The following is a 24,812-nucleotide window of genomic DNA, read 5'->3' on the forward strand; positions in this document are numbered from 1 at the left end:
TTGGCTTTGGGCAGCCTTAGAGATTTTTTTTTTTTAAAGATTTTATTTATTATTTGAGAGAGAGAGAGTGAGCATGAAAGGGGCGAGGGGCAGAGGGAGAAGCCAGCTCCCTGATGAGCAGAGGGCCCGATGTGGGACTCCATCCTGGGATGCCAGGATCATGACCTGAGCCGAAGGCAGCTGCCTAACCAGCTGAGCCACCCAGGTGCCCCGAGCCTTAGAGATTTTTACCATGGCGCTGAGTAACTGCTAGCAGAAATGGTGGGTTAAAGAACACGAGATAGGCTTTTTTTTTTCCCCCAGCCTGGGTCTTTTATTAGATTTGTGACTTCTGGCCCCCGGTTTTCCTCCTGCTGTTGCATGGGAACTTGCTTGTCCACTTGTGTGGGCCAAGGACTCTGTGCAGGAGGGGTCGTGGACTGCACTGACAGTGGAAGATGGGAGATGGTTGGTGCCTACAGTGGGTCAGAGTTGAGTGTCTCTCTTCCTTCTTGATGCTTATGCCAATAACCTGGATAGTCCAGGCCCCAGACAGCCTATAAGTACATGGAATAGTTAGGACCATGCTCCCAGGGCATCCAACTTGCTGGTTTCTTACTCCGGTTCATCCTGAGTAAGAAATACTCCCTCCCCAGATTTACCTAATCCTTTTACCATGGCCTTGAATCACCCTATGAAAAACTGGGCACCAAAGTGTGAAGATCTAAAATCTGCAATTTATTGTCAACAGAACAATTTGAAAGCTCAGCCTTAGGTTAGACTTAATTCTACAGTGATCTTGAACATCCATCATATTGGCAAGAGAAGAAAAAGCTTAAGGAGGTGGTATGTTTAACCTTCTGTGTGACCTACTACTTTAAAAACCTGGGAGGTTGGGGGGTTGACTTTTTAAAAATTTGTATGATTTACCCTGATAATGAGGATTAGTAATTAAGCAATTTTGTTGGATATCATTACATTTATGGCATTTGCCACATATTCATTGCTCTTCAAGAATGGCAGAGAACCCAGTGCACTTTGGGGCAGACCTGGAAGTGAGCTTGACCTCTATTTCCAACGTGTGTGACCTCCATTTTCTTCTTTGGGTTAATGTTAATATCTGTCTTGCAAATTTGTTTGCAATTGCATAAGTTTTGAGGCGCCTGGGTGGTTCAGGTGGTTTAAGTGTCTGCCTTCGGCTCAGGTCATGATCCCAGGGTGCTAGGATCAAGTCCTGCATCAGGCTTCTTACTCAGCAGGGAGCCTGCTTCTCCCTCTCCCCCTGCTTGTGTACTTGTGCATTCTCTCTCTCAAATAAATAAAATCTTTAAAAAAATAATTACATAAATTTAAAAGATATAAGTGCTTAGAACAGTCTCCAGAAGAAAGAAGATCATGCAACAAGTGATGGGTGTGTTAGAAATTCTGTGAATGTTCAGGCCAAGGTGGCAGCAGAAGATTTAACAGTGGTTAAGTCAGTTGTTGCCTTTCCCCACCCATCATCTGAAACAGTGGGGCCAACTTGATGTTGGAGCCAAGATTATGGTGTTCTTTCCATTGGTAAAGATCGGCAGCCATTGCCCAGGCCTGTGCTTCTTACCCTGAGACTCGAGTCATGTGAAGGTCAACAGAAGAATCCAGAAGACTGAGAATTTCAACTGAAGATTTTGGGGGTAGGAGAGGATATTTTTCTGTGTTGAAATAAATGTTATATATATGATTATTATGCAAAATTCTCATGGTTTTTTGGGCTAAAACAGAAGACTTGGAAAAGCACTAACTAATGCCTACTTTGAGATACCTGAGCTCTGCCCCAGGTGATGTGGCCAGTTCAAAGATACTCGAACGAAGTGCTGAAATGATGTAGGGTAGAGTCCTGGTGTGTGTGTGTGGTTTCCCCATGAGAACACTGCAGGACTTGGTGCTCCCATGTACAAATACCCGTATGTCCAAAGAGACAGAAGCTTTGTGAGCCAGAGAAACTGGACTGCAGTAAAACCCTCTTGGCAGGGAACACTCTATCTGCTATTTTCTCACCACCATTCATGGAGATGGGGTCCATTTTGGTTACTTCTTGATTTGTATGTATTGACTTGGTTTCATACAATATAAAGGCCAGTGTCAATGAAATTCATGTTCGTTTCAGAATAGATGGTCCCTGAGAAAGCAGAAATCATTCCATGTCGTGTGCTCATAAAATAAGGATCTGTGATTCATACCTCTGGGAGATCTAAATGTTATTGATTAGAGTACAAAGCTCTCCTAGCCAAGTGCTAATGCACACCAAGTGGATACTGAGTCAGAAATCATTTCTAAATCTGAAATTTCCCTCAAAGTCATCTAGAATGATTTATCCTGAAATATTACTGGTTCTGTTTTGCAAACACACATGACCAGTTACATTTCTGAAAGACTGACTCAAAGCATCTTCTTCTGTGTGAGTTCTTTTCCATTCCTAACTTTGGGCCTCAGTGTTAAGGGACGACCTTTACTTCATCTATATTATTTGCTAGGTGCTCAGTAAACATTCATGAAGGATTCTAGTAGAGCCCATTCCTCTCATCTAGTCCAGAAATGAGCTCCTGACTTGGAGCTACTAGGAGCAGGTCCTTTTCTTTTACCCAAATTTTCAGCTGTGGGTAGGGGCCCATTAGTAGATTGTGAAAGCAGTTTAGTGTACGGAGATAAGCATTTTGAACAAATTAAGTAGTGTAAGGAGGAAAAGTCTCCGTGTGTATAACACAGGAAGGGTAAATGTTGCTTCCTGAAATGCGTTAACAAGACCTGCTCTAAGCCAGCGGACTTTCCCCAGGAGCATGGGCCTCGTGCAGTGAGAGCAAGCTCTGATGCCTTGTGCTGTCCTGCACAGACCCAGTGTGAGGAAGAGGAGTCTCTAGGCCAAATTAGAAGAATGATTACTGCTTCCAGAATTCCAGGCAGGATCTGGTTCGGACATGCCGGTGATGGGGAGCAGAGAGGTAGGCATTTCCCCAGGGATTCCGGGTCTGTTAGTTGGGTGATTTCCTCAAGGATAACTGCAATGCCAGGGAACAGAGCTTGAGCCCCATTAAGGAAAAAAGCTTTTCCGGAGAGATAGCCAGAAGATTCTCCCTTTCATTTGTTTGTCTCATTAGAGACAGCCAGATACATGCAAGCTAGACAGCATTATACCTCCAAATTAGATCACCAAATACTAATCACGCTTTTACAATTCAAGCTTATTATTTGAGGTTGAATTCAGACTATTGTACTGTATTAGCCCAAGAATATGAACTTGTATGTAGCTCAGGGCCTCCAGGCCTCAAATAACTTAAGGCTCCAAGGACTAAAAGGAGAACACAGGTAGCATTTGTTTGTAGAGCCTCGGCCCCACAAGGAACTTTCTCACGTAATCAAGATATCAATTGATGACAACTGCTAGCACGGAATCCAGGAACTCAGAGCATCACAATATCACCCTGTCCCCCCCCCCCCCAAATGTAGATTTACAAGTAACTGAGGCCTGCTGTGCAATGGCACTTATGTGGCAGAGATGTTGGCTCTGCCCAGAAATATCTTAAAGGAGAATTCTGAACCCTCAAGCCACCTGGTAGATACAGGATACTTCTCAGCCCTTTCCAGCCCACCCAGGGGCCACAACGGCTGTCTCGCATCCTTGTTCCTGACTTGAGCCTGAGTTCATTAAGCTTGGCTCAGATCCTCCCCCCTGACAGTCGAGTGACATTCTCCCAGCGTATTAAGATTTGACCCAGAGATAAATTTAAGAAATTTCTGGGAGATTTCTTAACCGTAAGTCTTTGAAACCAGGACCAAAAGGCCTCTTGAAAGAAGATACTAAAAAAATAAGAGTAAGCTCTAATAAAAGACAAAATATTCTTGTATTGCTTTACAGGAAACACATGGATACTCTTATGGTGAAGAGGGAGAGTGGGTTGCCCTGTGCAGGGCCTCCTCAAGGAGCAGGAAGCAGCCTCCATTTACTGCTCTGTGGCTTTGGGTTTGATTCCTTTGGAAATACAGATGGCTGGCAGGAAAAAGGAAGCATGAGGTGATGGCCAGCTCTGTGTTGCTTTTTCCAGGAAGGTCTGGGCAGGGTGGGCGTGGAGAAAGGCGAGGCAGGGGAGAGCCTCTGCTGATTCTGTGAATTGCTGAATTGGGGTTGTGCCAAGCTCTTAAAAGCCATGAGTGGCATCTGGGCTCCAGGCATGTGTCTGCCGCTGGCCAGCCAGGCCCAGGTGGTGTTTCCTCCCCAGCCTCCTGGGATTCAAGTTCTTGTTGAGATTGGTTGTAGGAAGCAGAAGTGGGGACCAAAGACCTAGACACTTCTGCCCACCATCCTCCAGCCAGACCTGCTCAACCCCCATGTGGTGTGCCCCTGTCTAAGACTTGGTTTTTGCTGGGAGCAATATGAGACTTCCTGTGGCTTTTACCTTCCTCCCTGAATGGGGCACTCAGCTTCTCACTGAGGGGGAGGAAAATGCTCCCTTTATGCCTATTGGAGACCAAGCCCAAAGCATCCCCTGAAGATTATTAGCTCTGAGGTATCTGAGTCTCTGATTCATCACTTTCGAGCAGAACAGTGGACCTCTCTGAATAAAGTTGCACAGGCGCTGTCCTTTGTGCTTTGTTATCATTAGCACCAGTAGGAAAGTATGAATTGGGGCGTCTTGGGTGTTCAGCAAGAAGCAGTTTTCCCCTGGGGATGTACTGTATTCTGGCCCGTGCTCCCCAGCTATCTGGTGCGATACACAAGCAGTGAAGAAAGAAGAAGGGCCCTCGGGCCACAGTTGACGGACACAGGACCTTCTCCTTCACAGAGGACTTCTCAGGCATCTTTGCATGCAGCCCTTGCAGCTTCTCCTGCAGAGTCCAGCTGAAGAAGCACATTCAGTGAGGTTGAGGGATTTTGCCGAGGTCACTTGAAGACCGAGCTGCGACTTCAAAACCCCTGTTTCCAGGCCTGATGTTCTCTACCCAACGCCAGCAGGAGGAAGGAAGGATCTAGGAACTCTGCTTCCCAGAGGAGGACAGGCATCCCGGGCCGTGGTGAGAGGTCAGCTAGTGGAAGAATGTGACTCACTGGCGTGTGTCTTTGGAGTCGTACAAGTGGATTATTGGGATTAGGCAGTCCCAGAGGGGTCACGTTCTTCTTAAATGACTTTGAAGTATTGCTAAGGGAACCATGACTTCGGGAAATGAGTGGTATTTCTGTCCCTCTTTCTAATTAAAAGTCCTGATCTGGGCGAGAAAGAAGACCATGGGAAGTGATGTACGTGGATCGTGCCAAAGTGTGAACTTTGGGTTCCTGGCCTGTGGGTCAGATGTCCGAGTGGAGACTCTGGCTGGGAATGGAGAAATCTGGCAGAGGCACAGAAGAATTTTCTTAGTGGGAAATTTGCTTTAGCAAGCTAATATGGAAGAAATGTGTCTGGGTAACACTGTAGACCCCGGGGAACCCCGTGACCAAAAAAAACTCCTGTCATTCTGGAGGTGGAACTTAGGAATCATCGGGAGAAATAATAGGCAAGAGGATCATAAGTGCTATTTTTTTCATAACTTTATGACTATGTATTGCTGTATATTGGTGCGAAAGGTGAACCTAAAATTCTAATGTAAAGAGATATACACCAGTCCAAGGTATCCCTGATTGGACTTGGCCCTGAATTTCAGCCGTAAAAAGGCCTACCGTGAAGGCAAGATGAGTGGGGAAGCCGGGACTGTGTGATGTCCTTGGAGGAGGCCTGCGTGTGGAGGAGGAATGCTTGCGTTTTTTCAGCTGTTCATCCCAGTAGCTCCGACCAGCTTCACATCCACAGTGTGCTTCCACCGTGTAGACAGGAGGCCAGAGCCGCGAATAGACAGACTGAATGTCCTGGGGCTGGGGGGCTAGAAAGAAGTAAACAAAATTAGGTAACGAACAGATAGCTTGAGATTGCGCCGTGGAAACACTGTGAAGAGCCACAGCATGAGAGCCGGGAGCAGTTCAGAGAAGGCTGAGGGATGTGTGGGAGGCGGTTTGGGGGACCCAGCAGAAGAAGGGCCCAGGCAGAGGGAACAACGCGGCCCCAGGGCACGGTCGAGGGACAGCGAGCAAGCTGGCATTGGAGGAACCTAGTGGAGGGATCAAGGAGGTCAGAGCAGCATGTGAAGATCAGATCACAGAGGGCCTTGTTGTCCAATAGGGAATTTTAAGCTGAAGAGTGAGGCTTGTGAATTAAAAGAGAGAAATGGCTGTGGGAGATCGGCTAGCAGACTGCTCGGCCAGACCGAAAATACAGGCAAACCTTTCTCTGCAAACAATTATGGAACTGACCGTGGACCAGATGTGTTCATCCTGGAAGAGTCTTACAATAGCTGCCCATCAGGAGGGGGGAAGGACATCCATGTGGCCGTACAGGGACCTCTTAAGCTCAGATGTCCAGAGAATGTGTCTCAAAGGTTGCAGGGAGCAGCGTAGAGCCAGCCGAGACGGGAGGCGGCCAAGGGACATGCCCGCGGGCGGGTGTCAGTCACAGGCAGCACCCCGGCAGCCCAGAGAGCAGGCAGGGAGGCTCGGAAGGCGCTCTGTGTTTGTTTTGTGGACATGTGTAGGACGAGAAAATACAGAAGGGCAGAATAAAGGCGCTGCCCGGGATCATGGGCATTCGCTGATTTGCTCACACAGTCAGATATTTCTTGAGCACCTGCTACACACTGGGCTCTCTTTTAAATACCGGGGATACCACAGGGGGCAAAATGAGAGTGTCTGTCCTCACAACTGTGGGGCCAGGATTGTGGGGGAAAAATAGAGAAAATAAACACAAGGAAGTAAAACACTTTTTAAGTATTAGGTGGGGTAGATGACAAGCACAAAAATAAAACCAAGAAGGGAAAGGGGGGGGCGCCTGGGTGGCTCAGTGGGTTGAAGCCTCTGCCTTCGGCTCAGGTCATGATCCCAGGGTCCTGGGATCGAGCCCCGCATCAGACTCTGCTCAGTGGGGAGCCTGCTTCCTCCTCTCTCTCTGCCTACTTGTGATCTCTGCCTGTCAAATAAATAGATAAAATCTTTAAAAAAAAATTTAAAAAAAAAAAAAAAAAAAAAAAAAAAAAAAAAAGAAGGGAAAGGGGAAAGTTGGGGGAGGGGAGCAATGTTAAAGAAGGTCATTTCATTATTTGGCTTTTATTTAGAGTATGATGGGGAAATCATTGGGGGGTTTGAACAGGGTAATGACGCTCTCTGACATTTTAAAATAATTACTCTGGTTGCTCTGAGAATAGAGATAAAGGACAAAACTGAGCAGTTTCCAGAACCTTCACCGCTTCATCCAGGTCCTGGCACCGTCTGCTCTTACCCCAATAATTGCAGGCAGGCCCAGTGAGGCCATCACCATGGTGTGAGCCAGAGATGGTGGCGGCGGCAAAGGTCCTGGACCTGTTGGGAAGGTAGAGCTGACCGTATTCGGTAGGCGGCGGCAGACGAAACCCTGAGTTCCTTTTGTGTTTCCCTCTTCTTTTGCCAGCAAAAGAAGGATGCAAAAGAACTGTCATGAATGATGGAGGCTGGTGGACGAACGTGTATGGCCCGGAGGGGGGTAGAGTGCTGGGACAGAGGAGCGGAAGTGGCCTGGGAGCCCCAGCAAGAGTGGGAGAGGAGGGCGGCCCGCAGCAGGAAGCTCCATGGAGAGGGTGCCCTTGGTGCAGCCCACGACCAGGGTGCTGGGGAGCTATATAGAAGGTTATCAGGAAGTAAGTAGGTTGGGAGTTAGAAAGTCAGGATTCCAGAAGCATCATCCACACATCTAAAATTACTGAGTATAACAGTACAGGAAAGAGTGGAAGCCACTCGGCCGAAGTCATCAGGGAGGATGGGAGAGCATCCGGGCCTTTGTGAGCAGGTGGAAGGACCGATTCGGTGGCAGCAAGCCTCATTCTAGAGGGAGGAGTGAAATGGGAGCAGTCAGGGCCTCCTTCTTGCCTTAGGAATCAGAGGATTTGGAGATACACCAGTGGCTAACTGAGGGGTTTAAGAAAGAATTTCCCAGGGCTGTTCTCCAACAGAATCAGGTGCTGCTGCATGCTGCCGAGCTCCCAGGACAATGACTTCCAGAGCAGTCCATTCCGTGACAGAGGCCAGGGACTCATAGGAGGCGTGTTGGTATTGGAGGGACTCCCACGCTTGGGACACAGCTGGCTTAGTGGCCTCTCAGTCTCAGTGCTGAGCATTTCCTTCCCATAGGTCTGGACCAGTGGTGCCTTCTTTGGCTTTCCAGCTTTGCAAAATCCACATTGTAAGGGAAGCCATCATTTTTCAAAAATGGAAGCTTCTTTGCTTAATGAAACTTGCCTCCACTTAGGGAAAGCCCTTTAACTGAGCCCTTTTTTTTTTTAATTTTTTATTTTTTATAAACATATATTTTTATCCCCAGGGGTACAGGTCTGTGAATCGCCAGGTTTACACACTTCACAGCACTCACCAAAGCACATACCCTCCCCAGTGTCCATAACCCCACCCCCCTTCTCCCAACCCCCCTCCCCCCAGCAACCCTCAGTTTGTTTTGTGAGATTAAGAGTCACTGTTTGTTTTGTGAGATTAAGAGTCACTCATGGTTTGCCTCCCTCCCAATCCCATCTTGTTTCATTGATTCTTCTCCTACCCACTTAAGCCCCCATGTTGCATCACCACTTCCTCATATCAGGGAGAGCCCTTTTTAAGCCTTGATTTTTTTTTTTCTCATTCTTCTGTCAGTTGGCGTTATAAATATTCATTAAGGATTGACCCCAAATAAGACTTATTCTGAAAATCTTTCCTAAGCCTTTCAGTTTTGCTTTCTTGTAACAAGTAATTATTTAAATATGATCTCTGGTCAGTTATATTATTGTAAATCTAGTGAGTAATTGATTCTTGGAGTTTTTTAATTGAATCAGGATTTGTGAAATCATGGAATCTGATACGAAGGAAGAGATATTTTCTATGAATCAAGTAACTCCCTCTCGTGGAGCTCCAGCTGCCAACCATTGTCCTTCTCTTGTGTCCCCCAGCAGAGGAGGTGGCAGCCAAGGCTGAGCTGGAAGGGGAGAGAGAGAGTCAAGCCGACAGCCTGGGCATGGACTAGAATGCAATTTGAACAGCAGGAGGGCTTTCAGATGGGTATGGACACGAGTGGCCCCCTCACCTGCAGACACACGTTTGCAGGAAGCCCGCTGTCCCTGGGGAGAGGGCTCTGGCAGGCTCTGTGGCTGTGGTGAAATGTCTGGTGGGCACATGAGGGTGCTTCCTGACTTCCTGCCATCTTCTCTGTGGACCGTGTAGTGACACAGCCTCTGGTTTGTCCCCACATGATCACCTTTTGTTCTTCTGCTCACACAGAAAATTCCTTTTCCTCTTTGGCCAAAGACACCTTTTCATCATCCAGTACCTGCCTTTCTCCCACTGGTAGGCAGGGAACAGTGGTCTCATTGCAGATTTTTCAGCTAGAATGAGAGATCGTGAGAGCTGAGCCTTTCTTAGATGTGTTTTCTGGGAAGGTTTGAGTCTAGCTTCAGGCCACTAAGATGCTGTGTGGTCCTGGGAAAGTTACTTAACCTCTCGGAGCCTCAGTCTCCTCACCTGTCCGGTAGAACACTGCAGAACTTAGGAGACCTTTTGAGACACAGTAAGCCAGCCCCAAGCCCAGTGTGTGGCATGTGGGTGTTCGGTGAGTCAGAGCTGCTCTCGTGGTTTTAACTCATGTATGTAGACTTTAATCAAGTTACCAGTTTACTCACATTACTCTAGAGTGTTTTGTTCTGTATTAGTCCAGATTTTAGCTGGGAAGGAAGTCCACCTGTTTTATCTGGTACCTATGCTTAGGACACAGAAGGACTGAGAGGGAGAGCGTGTTGAACCTCTTTATTTATAGTTACTCACCCTTGTCATTCGTTGGTAACAGCAGGGGAGAGGGCTCTTACATGATTGGAAACCAACGATGGCAGGAACAGAATAAACCTTTTTCAAAGTTGTCCTTTCGTTTTTAATATTTCTGTTGTTTGGGAGGATGGAAAAAATAGCAACTAAAATATTAGAATTTGCCCTGGACGCTGTAGGTGACAACTCCAAAGGGAGTGTTTGTCTTTCAGAGCTGTGGTCACACAGACTTCATGTTCCTGAGGGTCTCTGCCCTGAGAGAATTTGATGGCCTGGGCTTTCAGAGGATCTGAGAACAGCTCTCTGGCTGCCTTTCAAGCCCGTTAAGAGTGCTCTTAGCCCGTCTCTCCTGAGCTCTAAGTAATTTCCAGTCAGTGGTGTTAGAGTTGCTGCCTCCTGCTTCCCATTTAATCCCCGATTCCTGTGCCTCTGTCTTTAGGCCCCAGTCCCCCTCCTGGTCCCGTCCCCTCTGTGTCCTCTTCTCTGAGTCTGGCCTCTCCTCTCCACACATCTCTGTCCACCATCCCCAAGCCCTGATCATGCCCACCTCAGAGCTTTTTTCAGGCCATGTCCCTCCTGTCCCTTGAGTCACATGGTCTGTCATCTTTAGGGTCAAGCTGGTTGATCAGCTGATCTTCAATATTAGCAAATGACCCTTGGTCTGCAGTGGGGGTTCTCAATTTTGACTGCACAGTAGAATCCCCTGGTAGCTTAAAAAAATCCCAGTGCCTGGCTGTCATCCCCAGAGGTTCAGATTTAATTGTTCTGAGCTGTGACCTGGGTGTCTGGATTTTTAAAGGCTCTCCCAGGTGATTCCATGTGCAGGTGGGATTGAGAACCCCTGGTCTAAAAATTCATTCATTCCCCAAGCTGAGTGTATTCTAATAATAACTCTGTGTGTTCCCCCAAATGACTTGTGTACCACCGCATTTTAAATAGTTCATGTGACTGTAAAAACATCAAAGTAGCTATTTCCACCTCGTGTTAATTTGGTAGATGGGGGGAAAGGAAATCGTGCAGTTCTTTTTTCTTTTTTTTTTTTTTTAATTGAATTCCTAGGGGCGCCTGGGTGGCTCAGTGGGTTAAAGCCTCTGCCTTCGGCTCGGGTCATGGTCTCAGGGTCCTGGGATCAAGTCCCGCATCGAGCTCTCTGCTCAGCGGGGAGCCTGCTTTCTCCTCTCTCTCTCTCTGCCTGCCTCTCTGACTACTTCTGATCTGTCAAATGAATAAAAAAATCTTTAAAAAAAAATAAATTGAATTCCTAGAGTACCTCTGGGCCCACTTGATGGCAGTACGAGCAACTGCCATTTATGAAGCTCTCAGCCTGTGCCAGGCTACGTGCTAAAGACTTCCAACGCTCGGCATGGTCTTTAGGCCTTCTTCATCCGCAGTCCCAAGAGTAAGTCTTGGTTTTCCTCTCGCTGATTAATGAGGATCCTCAGCTCAGGGAGGCTCACCCACTCGCCCAGGGCTGAACCGGGAGCCCAGGCACATCTGGTGCCCAACCTTCACAGATCCCTTGGGAAGGAACCACTAACCTAAATAATTTCCCAGAAAATAAAGGTGTCCCTGTGTTAGCTTTGGGGTTGAACTCTCCTTGAATTGGGTTGTGTTCTTTTGTGTATCGAGAGCATCCATAAATTTGATTTCAGTTTCATTCCCAAGTTGCCTATATATATATCCAAGCCTGGGAGCCCATATCACAAATCATTTTCTTCTTGCCCTCAGCAGACGTTATTTTAGAGAAGCATCTTGCATCTAGCGCCTCACCTTGTAGAAGCCACCCCAGGTTTTACCTAGGACCCCGATCCCTCTCTGAAAGGTGGTGAATAGGCAGGGCTGTCCCCATTTTGTAGAGAGGGGAGCTGGTGGGCCAAGTATTCGTTATCTGTTGAATAGTAGTAATAGCTACACTGAATGAGTGCTTTCTAGGCTCCGGCGCGCTAACCTCGTTACAGCCTATGTGATTATCCTCATTTTACAGATAAGGAAACTGAGACCAGAAAAGGTGGAGCTCCTTGCCCAGGTGGTACAGTTACTTAGTAATTAGATGCCCTTTGCAGCTCGTTTGTTTTTTCACTCCTGATGAGCAAAATGGCAAGACATAGACTTCGTTTTCCCTCTCCTGGTAGCCTGGCCAGGCCTTGCGGTATATGTGGTGGCATCTGGACAGCCACATCTAGAATAAACCACTGAAGCATAAACTGCATTTTCTTAACGTGTGTCAAATGGCCATTTAATAGCTATTGTGAAACAGAATTTTCTGCCAGCCTTGAATGTCACACCGAGGTCAAACAGGCTCTAAGTATTCCTTCTCCAGCCAACCCAGTACGAGGCTGCTTCGGTGTAAACAACCCCCGAGGGTCAGAACCAGCTCGTGGGGCAGTCCCGCTCTGCATTGGTCTCCGAGCTCTGCTGTTTCTCAGCTTTGCACTCATGACCGGACCCTTGTCACTGCTGCCGGGCCATTTCATAGAGTGCAGGCAGAGGCTGAGGACAAAACCCACCTCCCCCCTTCTTGTTGCTAAGTCTGAGTAGCTGCCTTATTTTCTCCCTCTGCAAGCAAGCAGAGAGTCGATAGCTTCTGGTTGGTTAATTATGTGTCCCCATACAGAGTTCTGGAGGAAAAATAACTCGTGCGCAGGGAGATTGGCAGCGTGGTGAGTGATGGAGCATCCGGGAAAATGAACTACCCAGCCGCCTGTGTCGGGGCGGCGGGTCACTAATTGAGTTGCAAACCTCTTTTTTAAAATGTTGTTTATCCCCCTACAGGGCATACAAAACCATTGAGGATGATGACTTGAAGTTTCCCCTTATATATGGAGAAGGCAAGAAGGTAGGCATGGGCACTCCCCCCGGACCGAGAGAGCCAGGCTCTGTCCCTGCACCGCCTGTGGCGGTCCCCACGCCCCACTCAGCAGCCTGGCATTTTATAGCCCTGACAGCTTGAAAGAATCCCACCTTCCATCCTCCTTCAGGCCTCCTGTCAAGAGGGTCTGAGGAGTGGCAGGGGTTAGGGAGCGGGGAGGTGAGTGGTGAGCACGAGGGACAAAAGTCCAGTTGATGAAAATAACATTCCATTTCTCAGCTCTATCTGAGGACATTTTTATAGCATTTAACCACAAACGCATACCTATAGTTCATCTCCCTGTGTTTCTGACAAGCCACGAGGCAGGCCGAGCCCGTGGTGTTAGGTCCATTTGGCAGACGAGGCCGCTGAGACTCTGAGGAGAAATCGGCTTCCGCAGAGTCCCATAGCCAGCCCGGCAGGGGTGTAGGATATGTGGAGCCATGGCCGCTTCCCAGCTTCTAGAACGCTCACGCTCCACCATGATGAAGCCCTAGGATCCCGTGGACCAGAGCCCTGGCCGAGCTAGCAAAGCTCCTTGGTCACAAGCTCCCAGGGCCCCAGTCAGAACCACACCCTGAGTGGCAGGCGCATGGTGCAGCCCAGGAAGGCTGTCTGTCCGTCTGGATCTGGGAGCTGAGGCTGGAGGAGGTGGCCGTCCTGGACCAGAGATGAGGGGAAGCTTTGAAACAGTTTCCCAGTAAGAACAAACAGCTCTGAGTCACTGCATTCTTCCTCTGAACACGAATGCACTTCAGACTCTGTGCTGAGAGCTCCTGTTATAAGTGAAAAATGTGCTCACATTAAGAAAATCTTCAGCTGAATTTTTTCCAATATCTGATAGTTTTTTGGAGGAGCAAGTGACTCATAATAAAACTGAAGGCTGCCTTTATGGCCAGAACTGGAGCGTGTTTGTGTGTGTGTGTGCACGTACATGCTTGGGCCTCTGAACGTGCGTGTGGGAGAGCGCACGGGTTCACGTTTGGGCTCAGTGTAGCCGTGATTTCAGTGCAAGGAGGATTCCGTGGAGGGACATGAAACACAATCGTCTGATTCACAGGGAGATCGCTTTTTGAATGAACTTTCCCAGTTCGTGGTGATGGGCCATCCCTGATTGAGAATCACGACGGGAAGGGACTCTGTTCCCGACAGTGTTGCGTGTGCCCGTCAGGAGGTCGGGTACCATTACTACATGTCTCTCAGCCCTGTGACCTGTACCTCTAGTGGCAGTGCTTTGTGGGGCTGGGAGTCTCAATGGGACCCTCCCATACCCAGTGAGTTCTGGTAAGCTCAGCGCTACCTCCTGTTTCCTTTGTCTCACTAGCACCTGCCCAGCCTGGTCCCCGACACACGGCTGGCCTTCCATAAAGGCGTCAGGATTCAATACACTTTTCTGTTACGTACGGTATCCTTTCCCTCATACCAGAGGAAGGTGGACGAATGTGTTCTTAGAAGATGGTCAGAAGAAGAGGTAAAGGAGCCAGGGGCTTTCCCAGTTCAGCAAATGTTCATTTCACCTGGACATCATGTTCCCCAAGCGTTTCAGTTAATTAGGGCTTGACAGTTCTGTGATAGGCAGCTGGCAGGTTCTGTCGTCGTACCTGATGGCCTATTTAAAAGCCGGTGTGGCTCCCGTCTGTTCCGGGCTTGCTCCGTGGTGAAGCAGCACAAGACCCCTGTCAGGGGATCCATGATTTCTTGCGAAATCTTGACAGCTGCATCACGTCAGTTCTCTCGAGCTCCTCTGTAGGGGTTTCTCTTCCCTGTCTGCATACACCTACCCAGAAGTTTCGGAAGACCGCCACAACCACAGCTTCTCATTTTATTCCTGCCAGTGCTTTTAAGGATTTGTGTGGGTTACACCTACATACTTTGTAAACAAGTTCAGTAACTAGCAGAAACATCGGATTTCTTTAGACGAAACGCCCACCTGTGCTTTTCCAGCCAGAGGAGCTGCCATTGCAGCGGGGAGAGCAGAAGGGCCGCCGGGGATTCGGAATTTTCAAGCTTTGAGTTGAACACTTCTTAGTCAGTAGGGACCCGGTCCAGCTCCCCAGCGGACCAGAGAGTTTCTGCAGCCTGCCTGACTGGAGGTCCCCAGGCTTCGTATCGCATGCCTCCATTTTATGCCCTTTGAGTCTTGCCTTTAAAAAAATATGTCACGGTTTCATTTCCACTTTAATGCATACCTGCCCATCTTCTCATCTGAAACCAGCTCCAAAATCCTTAGCCTTTTCAGGAAAACAGGATGAAAATGCCGGTAATGTTTTAGATTGTACTGTTTCTTAGCCTTTGCAAGTTACTCTTACTACCCAAAGAGTAGAGTGAGGATTCAAGCCCAGGTCTTGGCACCATGACTCTACCCTGCGTTTATTACTGATGGTCCCAGTGTTGGGCCACTGGGCTCCATTCTGTCAAGAATGACTTTTACTCCATCCCTCTCTGCTTCCCTGGCTCAACGCTACCCATCCTTCTGCACAAAATTGTCATGCCACCACCTCCAGGAAACTTTCTCAGCAGAGTGTTTGCCTCCTCTGAACTCCTCTAACCCATGGTGCTGTGTCTTTCAGCACTCGGCCATATTTTACATATTTTATCTCCCTTCACAAATTCCTTTTTCTTAGGGACAAGTCCTTAGATATTTGTCCCCACAGCATGACTTCTGCACATAGTAGGTGCTCAGTAATGTTTGGCTAAGTCAAAACTATGGCATCCCGGGAGATATTTAGGCTGACTGTGTAGGCATTAGTATAATAGTAGTATTTCCTTAAAGCTTTGGGAAACCGAAACTGTTTAGAGAAAGCACAGGTGATCAGGTCTCAACCCTGAGCTCTCTCTGTAGTTATAACAAAGTGACATTTTGCTCCTTTGTACCCAGAGAGAATCCGTGGGGATCTTAGCAGGCCAGGTTGGGGAGTTGCAAAGAGTTTCTTTTCTCTAGCCATGAAGTGCACTATGTGAGCTTTGGGAGTATGGGAGCTGCCACTCAGTTTTTTACATCTCTCAGTAGTGCCTAGCAGGAACTGGAGACATGGCTGGTGTGTTCAGTGAATTCTGGTAGAGTGGGTATATCATCGTCTGGCAGATGGATGGATAGACAGATCGCATTGGATTGGAACTGATTTCAGTAGCTGTAGACATCACACATGTTGGATTTAGTTTCCCGGATACCCTTCCAGTCTCTACAAAAGATGAAAAGAGACAGCAGCAACCCATTAAACTTAGGATAATTGGTAGGACAACCACTCCTTAAGTTCATGAGTGATCTTGGTGAGCCCTTCCTTGGGGGCTCACAGAAGTTAGTAGCAGGGGACATGGAGAGGGACAGAAGGAATTGGAAAATGATTGCTTCTCTTCACCTGTGGCAGCTACATTGTGACAGGAGTGCTTTCTCAGTCTGTGGGAGTGTTTCTGATGACCCTCTGCTTATACCCCTAGGCCCGAGTAATGGCAACCATTGGAGTAACCAGGGGACTTGGGGACCATGACCTGAAGGTGCATGACTCCAACATCTACATAAAACCATTCCTGTCTTCAGCTCCAGAGGTATGGTATGAAGTTTCTGTTTCTGTTTTGTGCAATAAACAATGGTCTGCGTGACTCCTGCCGTGACTCGCGCCTACCTGCAGACAGTAGCTGGCTTATGTCACAGAGACTTGTGCCATGTTCCCTTTACCCCCGCTCCATTCGCACTTTGACTGTCCTGGTTCCCACCCTCCTCATTACCTGCCCGGGGCACTGCACAGCCCCCTCGTGGCATTCCTGCGTCCTCAGTCCATCCCACATTTTATCAGGCAGGTGTTCCCCAATAGGTTTCTCTGACTCCTGTTTGTTCTGAAACCTTCAATTCACCCCATGCCTATAAGAATAGAGCCCAGACTCCTTCGGTTGGCATTTGAGGCATGTTATAATTTGGTCTGACTTCTGGAGCAAAAATCTGATCTTTGTTCCCCCAAACGAGCCAGAAAGAACTTGCTGTGTCCTTCCTGTGCACAATCTTCAGTTTCCCAGAGTTGCTTAGACTGTTCCGACTAGAATGCCTTTCCTCCCCATCTCCAAACATCCAAAGTCTCCTGTGGAGACTTCCCTGATTTCTCCCTTCCCTGACCAGAGGTAATGTTGTCCTGCAGGTCTATGTAAAGCAGCTGCCTTTTACCATCTTCCGCTTAATGCCTTATCACATCGTTGCTCATATATATATCTTATCCCTTCTTAGATTTTAGTTGCCTGTAGAATTGGTATCATTGAGCTGATGTTTACAGAAGTTAATTGGAAAAGAAGTTGTCAACTTTTTGGTTAAAAAAAAATTTTTTTTTTTCCTCACCTAAAACTAATGTTAGAAAAAGCCAACAACCTATGTTTCGTATGATAGAGGAAACAATGTCAAGTTCTGTTTCAGGGTGTATCTTTAGAAAACGTTTTGGTTCTAAGTTGTAGAGAAATCTAAGTAGTAGTAGGTTAAGGGTCCTTTTTTTTTTTTCCCTATAGCAGACAGGCTGGAACTTGGTGACAGCTACTGTGGGTGCATGCCCTCCAGTATGCCTGGACTGGTATCCCAGCTTCGCTGCCTTTCACTTTGGGATTGCAAGATGGTGGCAGCTGCTCCAAGTGTAGCATTTCCATGCAAGGCAGGAAGGAGGAGGCAGGCAGCCCGTCTGTCCCAACAGAGACTCCCTTGTGCACTTGCATCTCGTTGGCCAGAACTGTGTCACATGACCTCCTGGGGATGCAAGGAAGGTTGAGGGAGAGAGCTCCAGCTTTTCCAATTTTTACAGTGGAGGGGAGCCAGGGAGAGGTGAGTCAGGAACCAATGGTGTTCGCATTCTGTCTAATTACCTTTAAAAGCAGTGCCTTGCCCCGGAATTGCCCAGAATGTTTAAACATAGCTCCATCTGCGTGTTCTTCCCAAGCATAGATGCTGTTTTATTGAAGGCTCTTTTTGTTGGAGGAAACCAAAATCCATTCACGCTAACTCAGAAGAGGAGGTGTTTATTATAACTATAGTAGAAGAGATGTTTATGGTGAACACAGGAAGAACCTTACCAGCCAGGCTTTATGGGAGGGGGGTTCTGGAATCAAGGCACCCCCAGAGAGCCTCAGCAGTGGGAGTTCTGTACCTTCATGGGGGTGTTGTGCCCTTACTGTGGCCAGTCATGTTCCATTTGTCTCTGCTGCCAATCAACCCAGTCCTTCACTCTCCCGATTCCTGATTGCCAGAGAGGAATCTCACTGATCCAACTCCCTTTTTATACCAGGCCACAAGTGACTGCCCAGCCCACGAATTGCCCCTCCAGCTTGTCTACCCCAGAGCCCTCGGTGGGCACAAACAGCCATGTAGGCCCACCCCTTTGGCAGGGCTGTGAGCAGGGCAGGTGGTTCTTTTGGAGTCTTTGTTGCTGATGCTGGCATTTAAAATACATGTAGCCAGAAGAGTTCTGGAAGTCACAGAGGGGACAATATCTAGTAGGTAGAAGGCCTGGAAGACACACAACTTTCCCAGTATCACCCAGGATTTCAAATGAGATCAGCCTGGTAGGAATAATAACTACCATTCATCAGAGCCCGTAGATGTCTCTGTTTTAGGCCTCCCAGCAATTCTGCATGATGAGGACAATACGACATAAAATGTCCAGGGTGCCCCAGAAGCTTCTGGATTCCTGATCCTTCTATTCTGGCCAACCTCAGGATCCACGAATTATTGCTAAAACTACTCTTGGCTGCAGGAAAGCAATAAATACTGGACTCATGGACTCTCTGTATGCCCCCCCCCCTTTGAGAGAGAGGCATTTATCAGACCTATTAAATGGTGCCATCGTCTTTCTACTTTGCAAAAGGGACAGATGAAGTGTGACTCATGTTCTTGGTGGTGAGGGCAGGGGGGAGTCCTCAGAAAGCACTAATGAACCATTTTGCTTCTTAAAGCAGAGTGAAAACCTTCTCATCTCCTTCCACACACACCTATGCTTTCTATAAAAGTGAGAAGAGGTGTGGTTTGGTTTGAAGGAGAATGATTTCTGCCCAGTTCGATTATAGATCCTCTGATCACTCTATTGCCGTGGCTCCAGAGAAGAGACTGTGGGTTTAAAACTTGGGGGTGCATGGGAGACTCCTTGGGGACTGAGAAGAAAGCCCAGTCAGTTGATCTCCTGTCTAGAGTGATGCTGATTTGCAGGGACCTGAGTTGGTTGATTCAGCCTGGGTGAGGAACTGGACAGGTGGGCAGGGTGTTTCAAAGGAAACTGCCCACCTCTGGAGAAATAGAAGTGCCCTTAGAAAAGGTATAGAGTTCAATAAGATACAGTTTTTGTAATAACAAGTAACATAAAAGGTTAACTACTTAGTCTGGCTCAGACAACTTAATGTGTTTTCTGTACACAGTATCTCATTTGATCCTCACAACCACCTAGGACGTCCATATGCGTATTTCCCCATTTTGCAGATGGGGAAACTGAGCTGCAAAGAAGTGAAATAACTCCCCCAGTTATGACTCCCACAGTTGTACGGTCATGAAATAACAAGATGGTACTTGTACTCAGGTCTGCCTAATTTGATGAGGGTCTGTAGGGGAGAGAAGCTGAGTTCAAAGAAATGTCTCTGGACAATGTCTAAGGGACCCTCTGAGTATAGGTTCGAGGGGCTCTGAAGAGAATCTTTATCCTGGGACCTCAGTGGCTTAAGTTTCTCAGAGAAATACTGCTGGCCTCAGACTAAAGCTGTAGAAAATGATGGCGTACTAGAAAAAGTAATTGGGAAAGACAGTAATAGCCTTTGGTGTGTGCCAATCTCAGCCAGACAGAATTGTGCAAAATAAGATTGTGCACGTATAATTTAGCTTAATGGGTATGTAGTGTAGACCCGAAGATTCCTTTGCACAAGATTAAAATTGTTGTACATGTTAAGTGCTTCCAGATGGAGAGGGCTTAGCCAGAACTGGGAAAGAGGGAGGGAGGTTAGAAGAGGAGGAGCAGCTGGAATTGGCTACTGTGGAGGGGTACAAGAGACCCCTCATCCCCTGTCTTAGGGTAGAAGCTCCTCTTCCTTGGGTGCTAGTGATTAAGTCCAACACCAGAAACATGGCGAATCGGCCTCTTTGGAGGAGCTCGGAAAGCCAGGTAAATTGAGCTAAACCATCTAGTGAAGAATGGCCCCCTTTCCTGCCTGCGTCCCTCACCCCACACCCCACGCCTACCCTGGCTTTCTAACTGTGACTTCCTAAAAACATTCTCCTGCTATGCCTCATCTTTGCCAAGCATGGATCTTCATTTCACATTTGGGTTCTAAATTTCAAATCCAGCTCAGTCTGGTAATTTTAACAGTTGGGGAGAAAATGCGATTTAGTTCTAAGAAAAAAAGGCTCCAAAATCTTCTTGGAAATCAGCATTGTTCCCTTCATCATTGTAGCTCCTAATTCGATTTGATGAGCTAAATAAAAATAAGACAAAAACATGTGTATCAAATTTATGTAAAAATTGCTCAGGGGTTTAAAAATTAGAGAAGGGTTTCTAGCCAAACACATTTTCGGTTTCACTGAACACAAGGCGCTGGAAAAATCTTGAATTTGCCAAACCCAAAGAGCAGCCGCCAGGCTTGCTGAGCCTCCCTCCTGTCTTCCAAGGTCTGAAGCAGGGATTTCCGGCCAAGAAATGAATTCCACAAGGGGCCCCCGCCAACCAAGCATTGGCCTGACCATCAAATGTGGAGGCGTTCTGACTCTCGTCTGGTCCATAGCACCGTGGTTCCCCGTGTCACGGTGGAAGAGCAGCTTCTCCCCACCTAAGAGAAAGCCTCAGCCAGGGTCTCCCACATCCTTGCACAGTGAAGCTCATCAGCAGTCACCTTTCTTCGACTGTCCCGAAAGAGTTCAAGAGAAGGAAAGGATCAGGAGAGTCAGGCCCTGAGCCCAGACTCTCCACCTCTTCTCTTCCAGCATTTCTTCTCTCCGCCGCAATCCAGCACACTTCCTGCTGTGTTACTCAGGCACCTTGGCACAGGTCTGCAGCCTAAACCTCCAGATGTTCTCTGCTCCGCGCTCCTCTCTGACCTGTAACGGGCCCTCACTAGAGCGAGGATTCCTCTTCGTGTTACTTGCTTTCTGGCCTGCACTCCAAGACTGCCGTTAGCCCCCTTTCGGGCTCTTGGAAGAACGGGGGTCTTTTTCTTTGTGGGGACTACTTTGCAAAGCCGACCAACCCCTCCCTCAACTCTGCCTCCCCTCCTCCCACCGCTGCCAGACTGAACCACAAGGAGCCCCATTTTCTCTTGGCTTCATTGTTCCTTTCCTTGGTGTTCAAAATTCCTGTCAGCTGTTTTTTTGTAACGTCAGCTGACTCATTAGGCTTGTTCTTGCTATTCTTCATCTGTTTTCTCTTTCATCTGAAGCCACCCTCTCTAAGAGAAGGAAGACCTTAGACTCCAATATCTCAGTGCCCATGTGGCCTGCACTATGTTAGCCTGCCTTTCCCTTCCCTTAGGTGGGGTGAAAATGCCTGTGATCACAAGGTGCTAGAAGAAGCAAGGAAAAACATCTTTGGAACTATCTGGCACAAGGTCTGGTACATGGCCAGAGATGGTCAGGAAATGCTAGTCTTCCTTCCCCATCAGGTTCTGGAAGGCTTTCTGCTTAGGGATTCCCAGTCATCCATAGTAAGAGAGAACGACCCTTTTCTTTGGGCCTCTCCTGTTGTCTCTCATGAAATCATGAACATTATTTAAGATCTCATTGTTAATCATCTTAACGTTTAAAGTCCTCTTGATAGCTTTTCATACCCCAAACCAAAGTTGCACTTTGGGAAGGGGCATATTGTATTGTATTGTATAATTTCTGCAGTTCCATAAAAAAACAATATTGATGCATAATGGCATGGGGAAAAGCTGTACTGTATTAAGTGAAACAGAATATGATCGTATATACAAAGAGCGTGATCGTTAGTAAAAAGGTATGCGTGTGTGTATACAAATATGCACATGAAGAAAATTTAATAAAATGATATCAGTAAATATCTTTGGGTAGTAGAGGAGGAAAAACTTGTTTAAAAAATTCCCTAGCCCCCTCAAAAATACCTTAGGAGGTGGTTTCATATAGTACTTAGAAGCTCAGATTGGTCAGTGTCTTGACTTCAAGCTCTGCCTCTTCACTTACTAGCTGGGTGACTTTGAGAAAGTTACTTTACCTAAATCTCAGCTTCCTCTTCAATAAAAAGAGGACAGTAGCACTGTTATACCCAGAAACTTAACAGAACAAATTAAAAACATATATAAAGTACTTAGCCAGACCCAGGCACAATAAGTATTAGTTCCTTGGTCTTTCTCTGATTCCATCAAGATCACAAGATTTCACTGGCTCTTTACATAGAGATCATAAGTCCAATCATGTTTACTGAGCCAAACACTAGGGAACGTGTCCTCAAAAGAATTAGAATTTGGGCGCAAGTTGGAATGTGAGACCAGTGAAGGAATCATCAGCCATAAACCCTGCAATTCCTGCTTTCTAAGAGACGAAGGGAATTCCAAAAAGGGAGAGGGACTCATATACTGTAAAGAAGATAACTAGATAACTAGAACAAGAAAAGAGGCAGGAGTGAGTCTGGTGTGAAGTAAAATTTATCTTATGAGGTCACTGAGTTTGGAAGCTTAGCTCAATGGGCTATGAGCTATATAATAAACTAATTATTGTGGAGGGCCTTGAGCTTTAAGCAAGGGGAGTAGCATGCTAAATGTTGGGTAGAAGCCTGTCACAGCACATGGATGGGGGTGTGGGGGCGGTGGAGGGGTGAGGAGAGGCAGACCGGAGACTGAAACTTTGGCAGGAGGATGGGCGCTAGGACAGCGACTGCGAAAATGAAAACAAGGAGCATCTTAGAGACGTAGCAACAGAAAAATGTAACAAAAACATGGCCGTTTTAGAGAGTGCAATTTTCTAAAAATTAAAAATTCACTGCTTTCTAGCCTAGGAAAAGGGAAAGGTGTTGCTTCTGGGGGACTGAGGAAGAAACCTAATTTTATACCTTTTTCCCTTTGAGTTTTCTGAACAATTAAAAACACAGCCACCAGTGCCTGGGATGAAAATAACTTTATAACCAGTATAAAGTTAGACTAGAAACTATCATTTGGATTTCAGACCGAAATGTTGTTCTTGTTCTTCTACTCTACCCAGATTTAATTTACCCGCTCGATAGCTGTGGCTCTCTTCTCCACACCCCACAGAAAGTGTTATTCCTAACATTTGCCTGTTGGAGGACAGGAGCAAGGGGAACAAGCGATGCTTATGGACAGATAGAAACCAAGGAGAAAACTCTAGGGGAGCCCAGTGTCCCATCCCATCTCCCTAGCCCTATAGCGGGAGAGGGCCTAGAAGTGATCTCTCACACTACAGTGCCTTGTGCCTCTGTGGACTGCCGAACAAACCCCCCTAGAACCTCGAGTCTTGACAGAACAGTGTATTCTGTATTTATATGTTCTTACCTTTCATAGATCTGTGACTTGGCTGGGCTCAGCTAGGTGGTTCTGTCTGGGAGTCTCATGTTACAGTTGGATGCCAGCTGGGGCTAGAGTTATCTGAAGACTAGATGGGTTGGAAGTCCAAAATGGCTCGCTCATGTAGCTGGCAGCGGACATTGGCTATCAGCTGGAAGTTCGGCTGGGGCAGCTACACATGGCCTCTTCATGGGGTCTCAGCTTTTCATAGCATGGCAGCTGGATTATGAGGAAAAAAAAGCTCAAGAGTGAGTGGTTCAAGACTGCCAAGCAGAAATTATAAGGCTTTTTAAGCCTTCTTCTAGCCCCGGGGCGCCTGGGTGGCTTAGTCATTGAATGTCTGCCTTGGCTCAGGTCATGATCCCAGTATTTGGGGATCATGCCCCGCATCAGGTTCCCTGCTTGGTGGGAAGCCTGCTTCTCCCTCTCCCACTGCCCCTACTTGTGTTCCTCTCTCTCACTGTGTCTCTCTCTGTCAAATAAATAAAATCTTAAAAACAAACAAACAAAAAAGCCCACCAAAAAACACAAGACCTAGCTTCAGGGGCATCTGGGTGGCTCAGTCAGTTAAGCACCTGACTCTTGATTTCAGCTCAGGACAGGTTATCAGGGCGGAGGGATTGAACCCCACGTCAGGCTCTGTGTTCAGTGGTGAGTCCTCTTAAGATTCTCTCCCTCTCCTTCTGTCCCCTTCCCTGCCCTTCCATCCTTAAAATAAATTAAGAAATCTTAAAAAACAAATAAACAAACAAAAAACCCCAGCCTCAGAAGGCCTAGAACTATCATCTCCGTCACATACTAGTGGTCAGGGATATCACTAAGGCTGGTCCATATTTTGGGAGAGGGGAATTGGAATCCATCTTTTCACGGGTGAAACAGTGTGCTTGTACAGGGAGGGCAGGAATTGATAGAGGCTCTGTAGAAGTACTCTCCCTGCTGTGAAATCTTGAAGATTAGAGGAATAATCAGCTATCATTCCAGTGCAAACTAATGTAAATTGATTAGTTAGCTGTTTAGCTAGTTAACAGGGTTAATCTAGTTATCAGTATGGAGGCAGATTTACAAAGAAGCTAATTAAACAGGACCAACCCTTACTGAGTTCTGGTTATTGCTAGGAAATGTAGAATGTTCTAGGTGAGAGGAGGAGAGGCAAGGTTACAGTCAGGAATCATTTCTTTGTAAACATTTCTCAAAAGAAAGGGACCTCATTTTCCATGGTTCAGGAACTTATTACAGTTTCTTCCTTCATTTAGAAAAAAAAAAAGATTTTTTTATCTACTTGAGAGAGAGGAAGTGGGGTGAGGGACAGAGGGAAAGAACTTTCAAGCAGACTCCCTGCTGAGCATGCCCCTGACCTGGGGCTCGATTTCATGACCCATGAGATCATAACATAAGCTAAAACCAAGAGACAGGCACGTAAATGACTGAGCCACCCAGGTGCTCCTTCTTCTCTTATTATTTTTATTTTATTTATTTATTTTTTAAAAGATTTATTTTTTTTAGAGAGTGTATGTGTGCATGCAGGAGGGAGGGGCAGAGGGGGAGAGAGAGAGAATCCCAAGCAGTCTCCCCGCTGAGTGCAGAGCCTGATATGGGGCTCAGTCCTGCCACCCTGAGATCATGACCTGA

General features: G+C 47.1%; 1 protein-coding gene and 1 long non-coding RNA gene across 4 annotated transcripts in view; one reads left to right on the forward strand and one right to left on the reverse strand.

Annotated features, from left to right (window-relative positions):
* PPM1H (protein phosphatase, Mg2+/Mn2+ dependent 1H) overlaps positions 1-24,812 on the forward strand; it is a 257,848-nt gene that overhangs the window by 198,403 nt on the left and 34,633 nt on the right. For 2 of the 3 annotated variants that reach the window (XM_059184752.1, XM_059184750.1), the window contains 3 exons: positions 3,872-4,027; positions 12,635-12,698; positions 16,149-16,256. In XM_059184752.1, the coding sequence (XP_059040735.1) occupies positions 3,872-4,027; positions 12,635-12,698; positions 16,149-16,256 (328 nt within the window). The remainder of the gene's footprint in view (positions 1-3,871; positions 4,028-12,634; positions 12,699-16,148; positions 16,257-24,812) is intronic. The other variant, XM_059184751.1, reaches the window with a different exon arrangement.
* Positions 287-6,850, reverse strand: LOC131838513 (uncharacterized). Its single transcript, XR_009356627.1, has 2 exons — positions 5,666-6,850; positions 287-5,337 (listed from the first exon to the last, which is right to left on the reverse strand). It is a non-coding gene; the product is annotated as an uncharacterized LOC131838513 (long non-coding RNA).

Source organism: Mustela lutreola, chromosome 8 (assembly GCF_030435805.1).
Source record: "Mustela lutreola isolate mMusLut2 chromosome 8, mMusLut2.pri, whole genome shotgun sequence".
In the NCBI taxonomy this organism is placed as follows: domain Eukaryota; kingdom Metazoa; phylum Chordata; class Mammalia; order Carnivora; family Mustelidae; genus Mustela; species Mustela lutreola.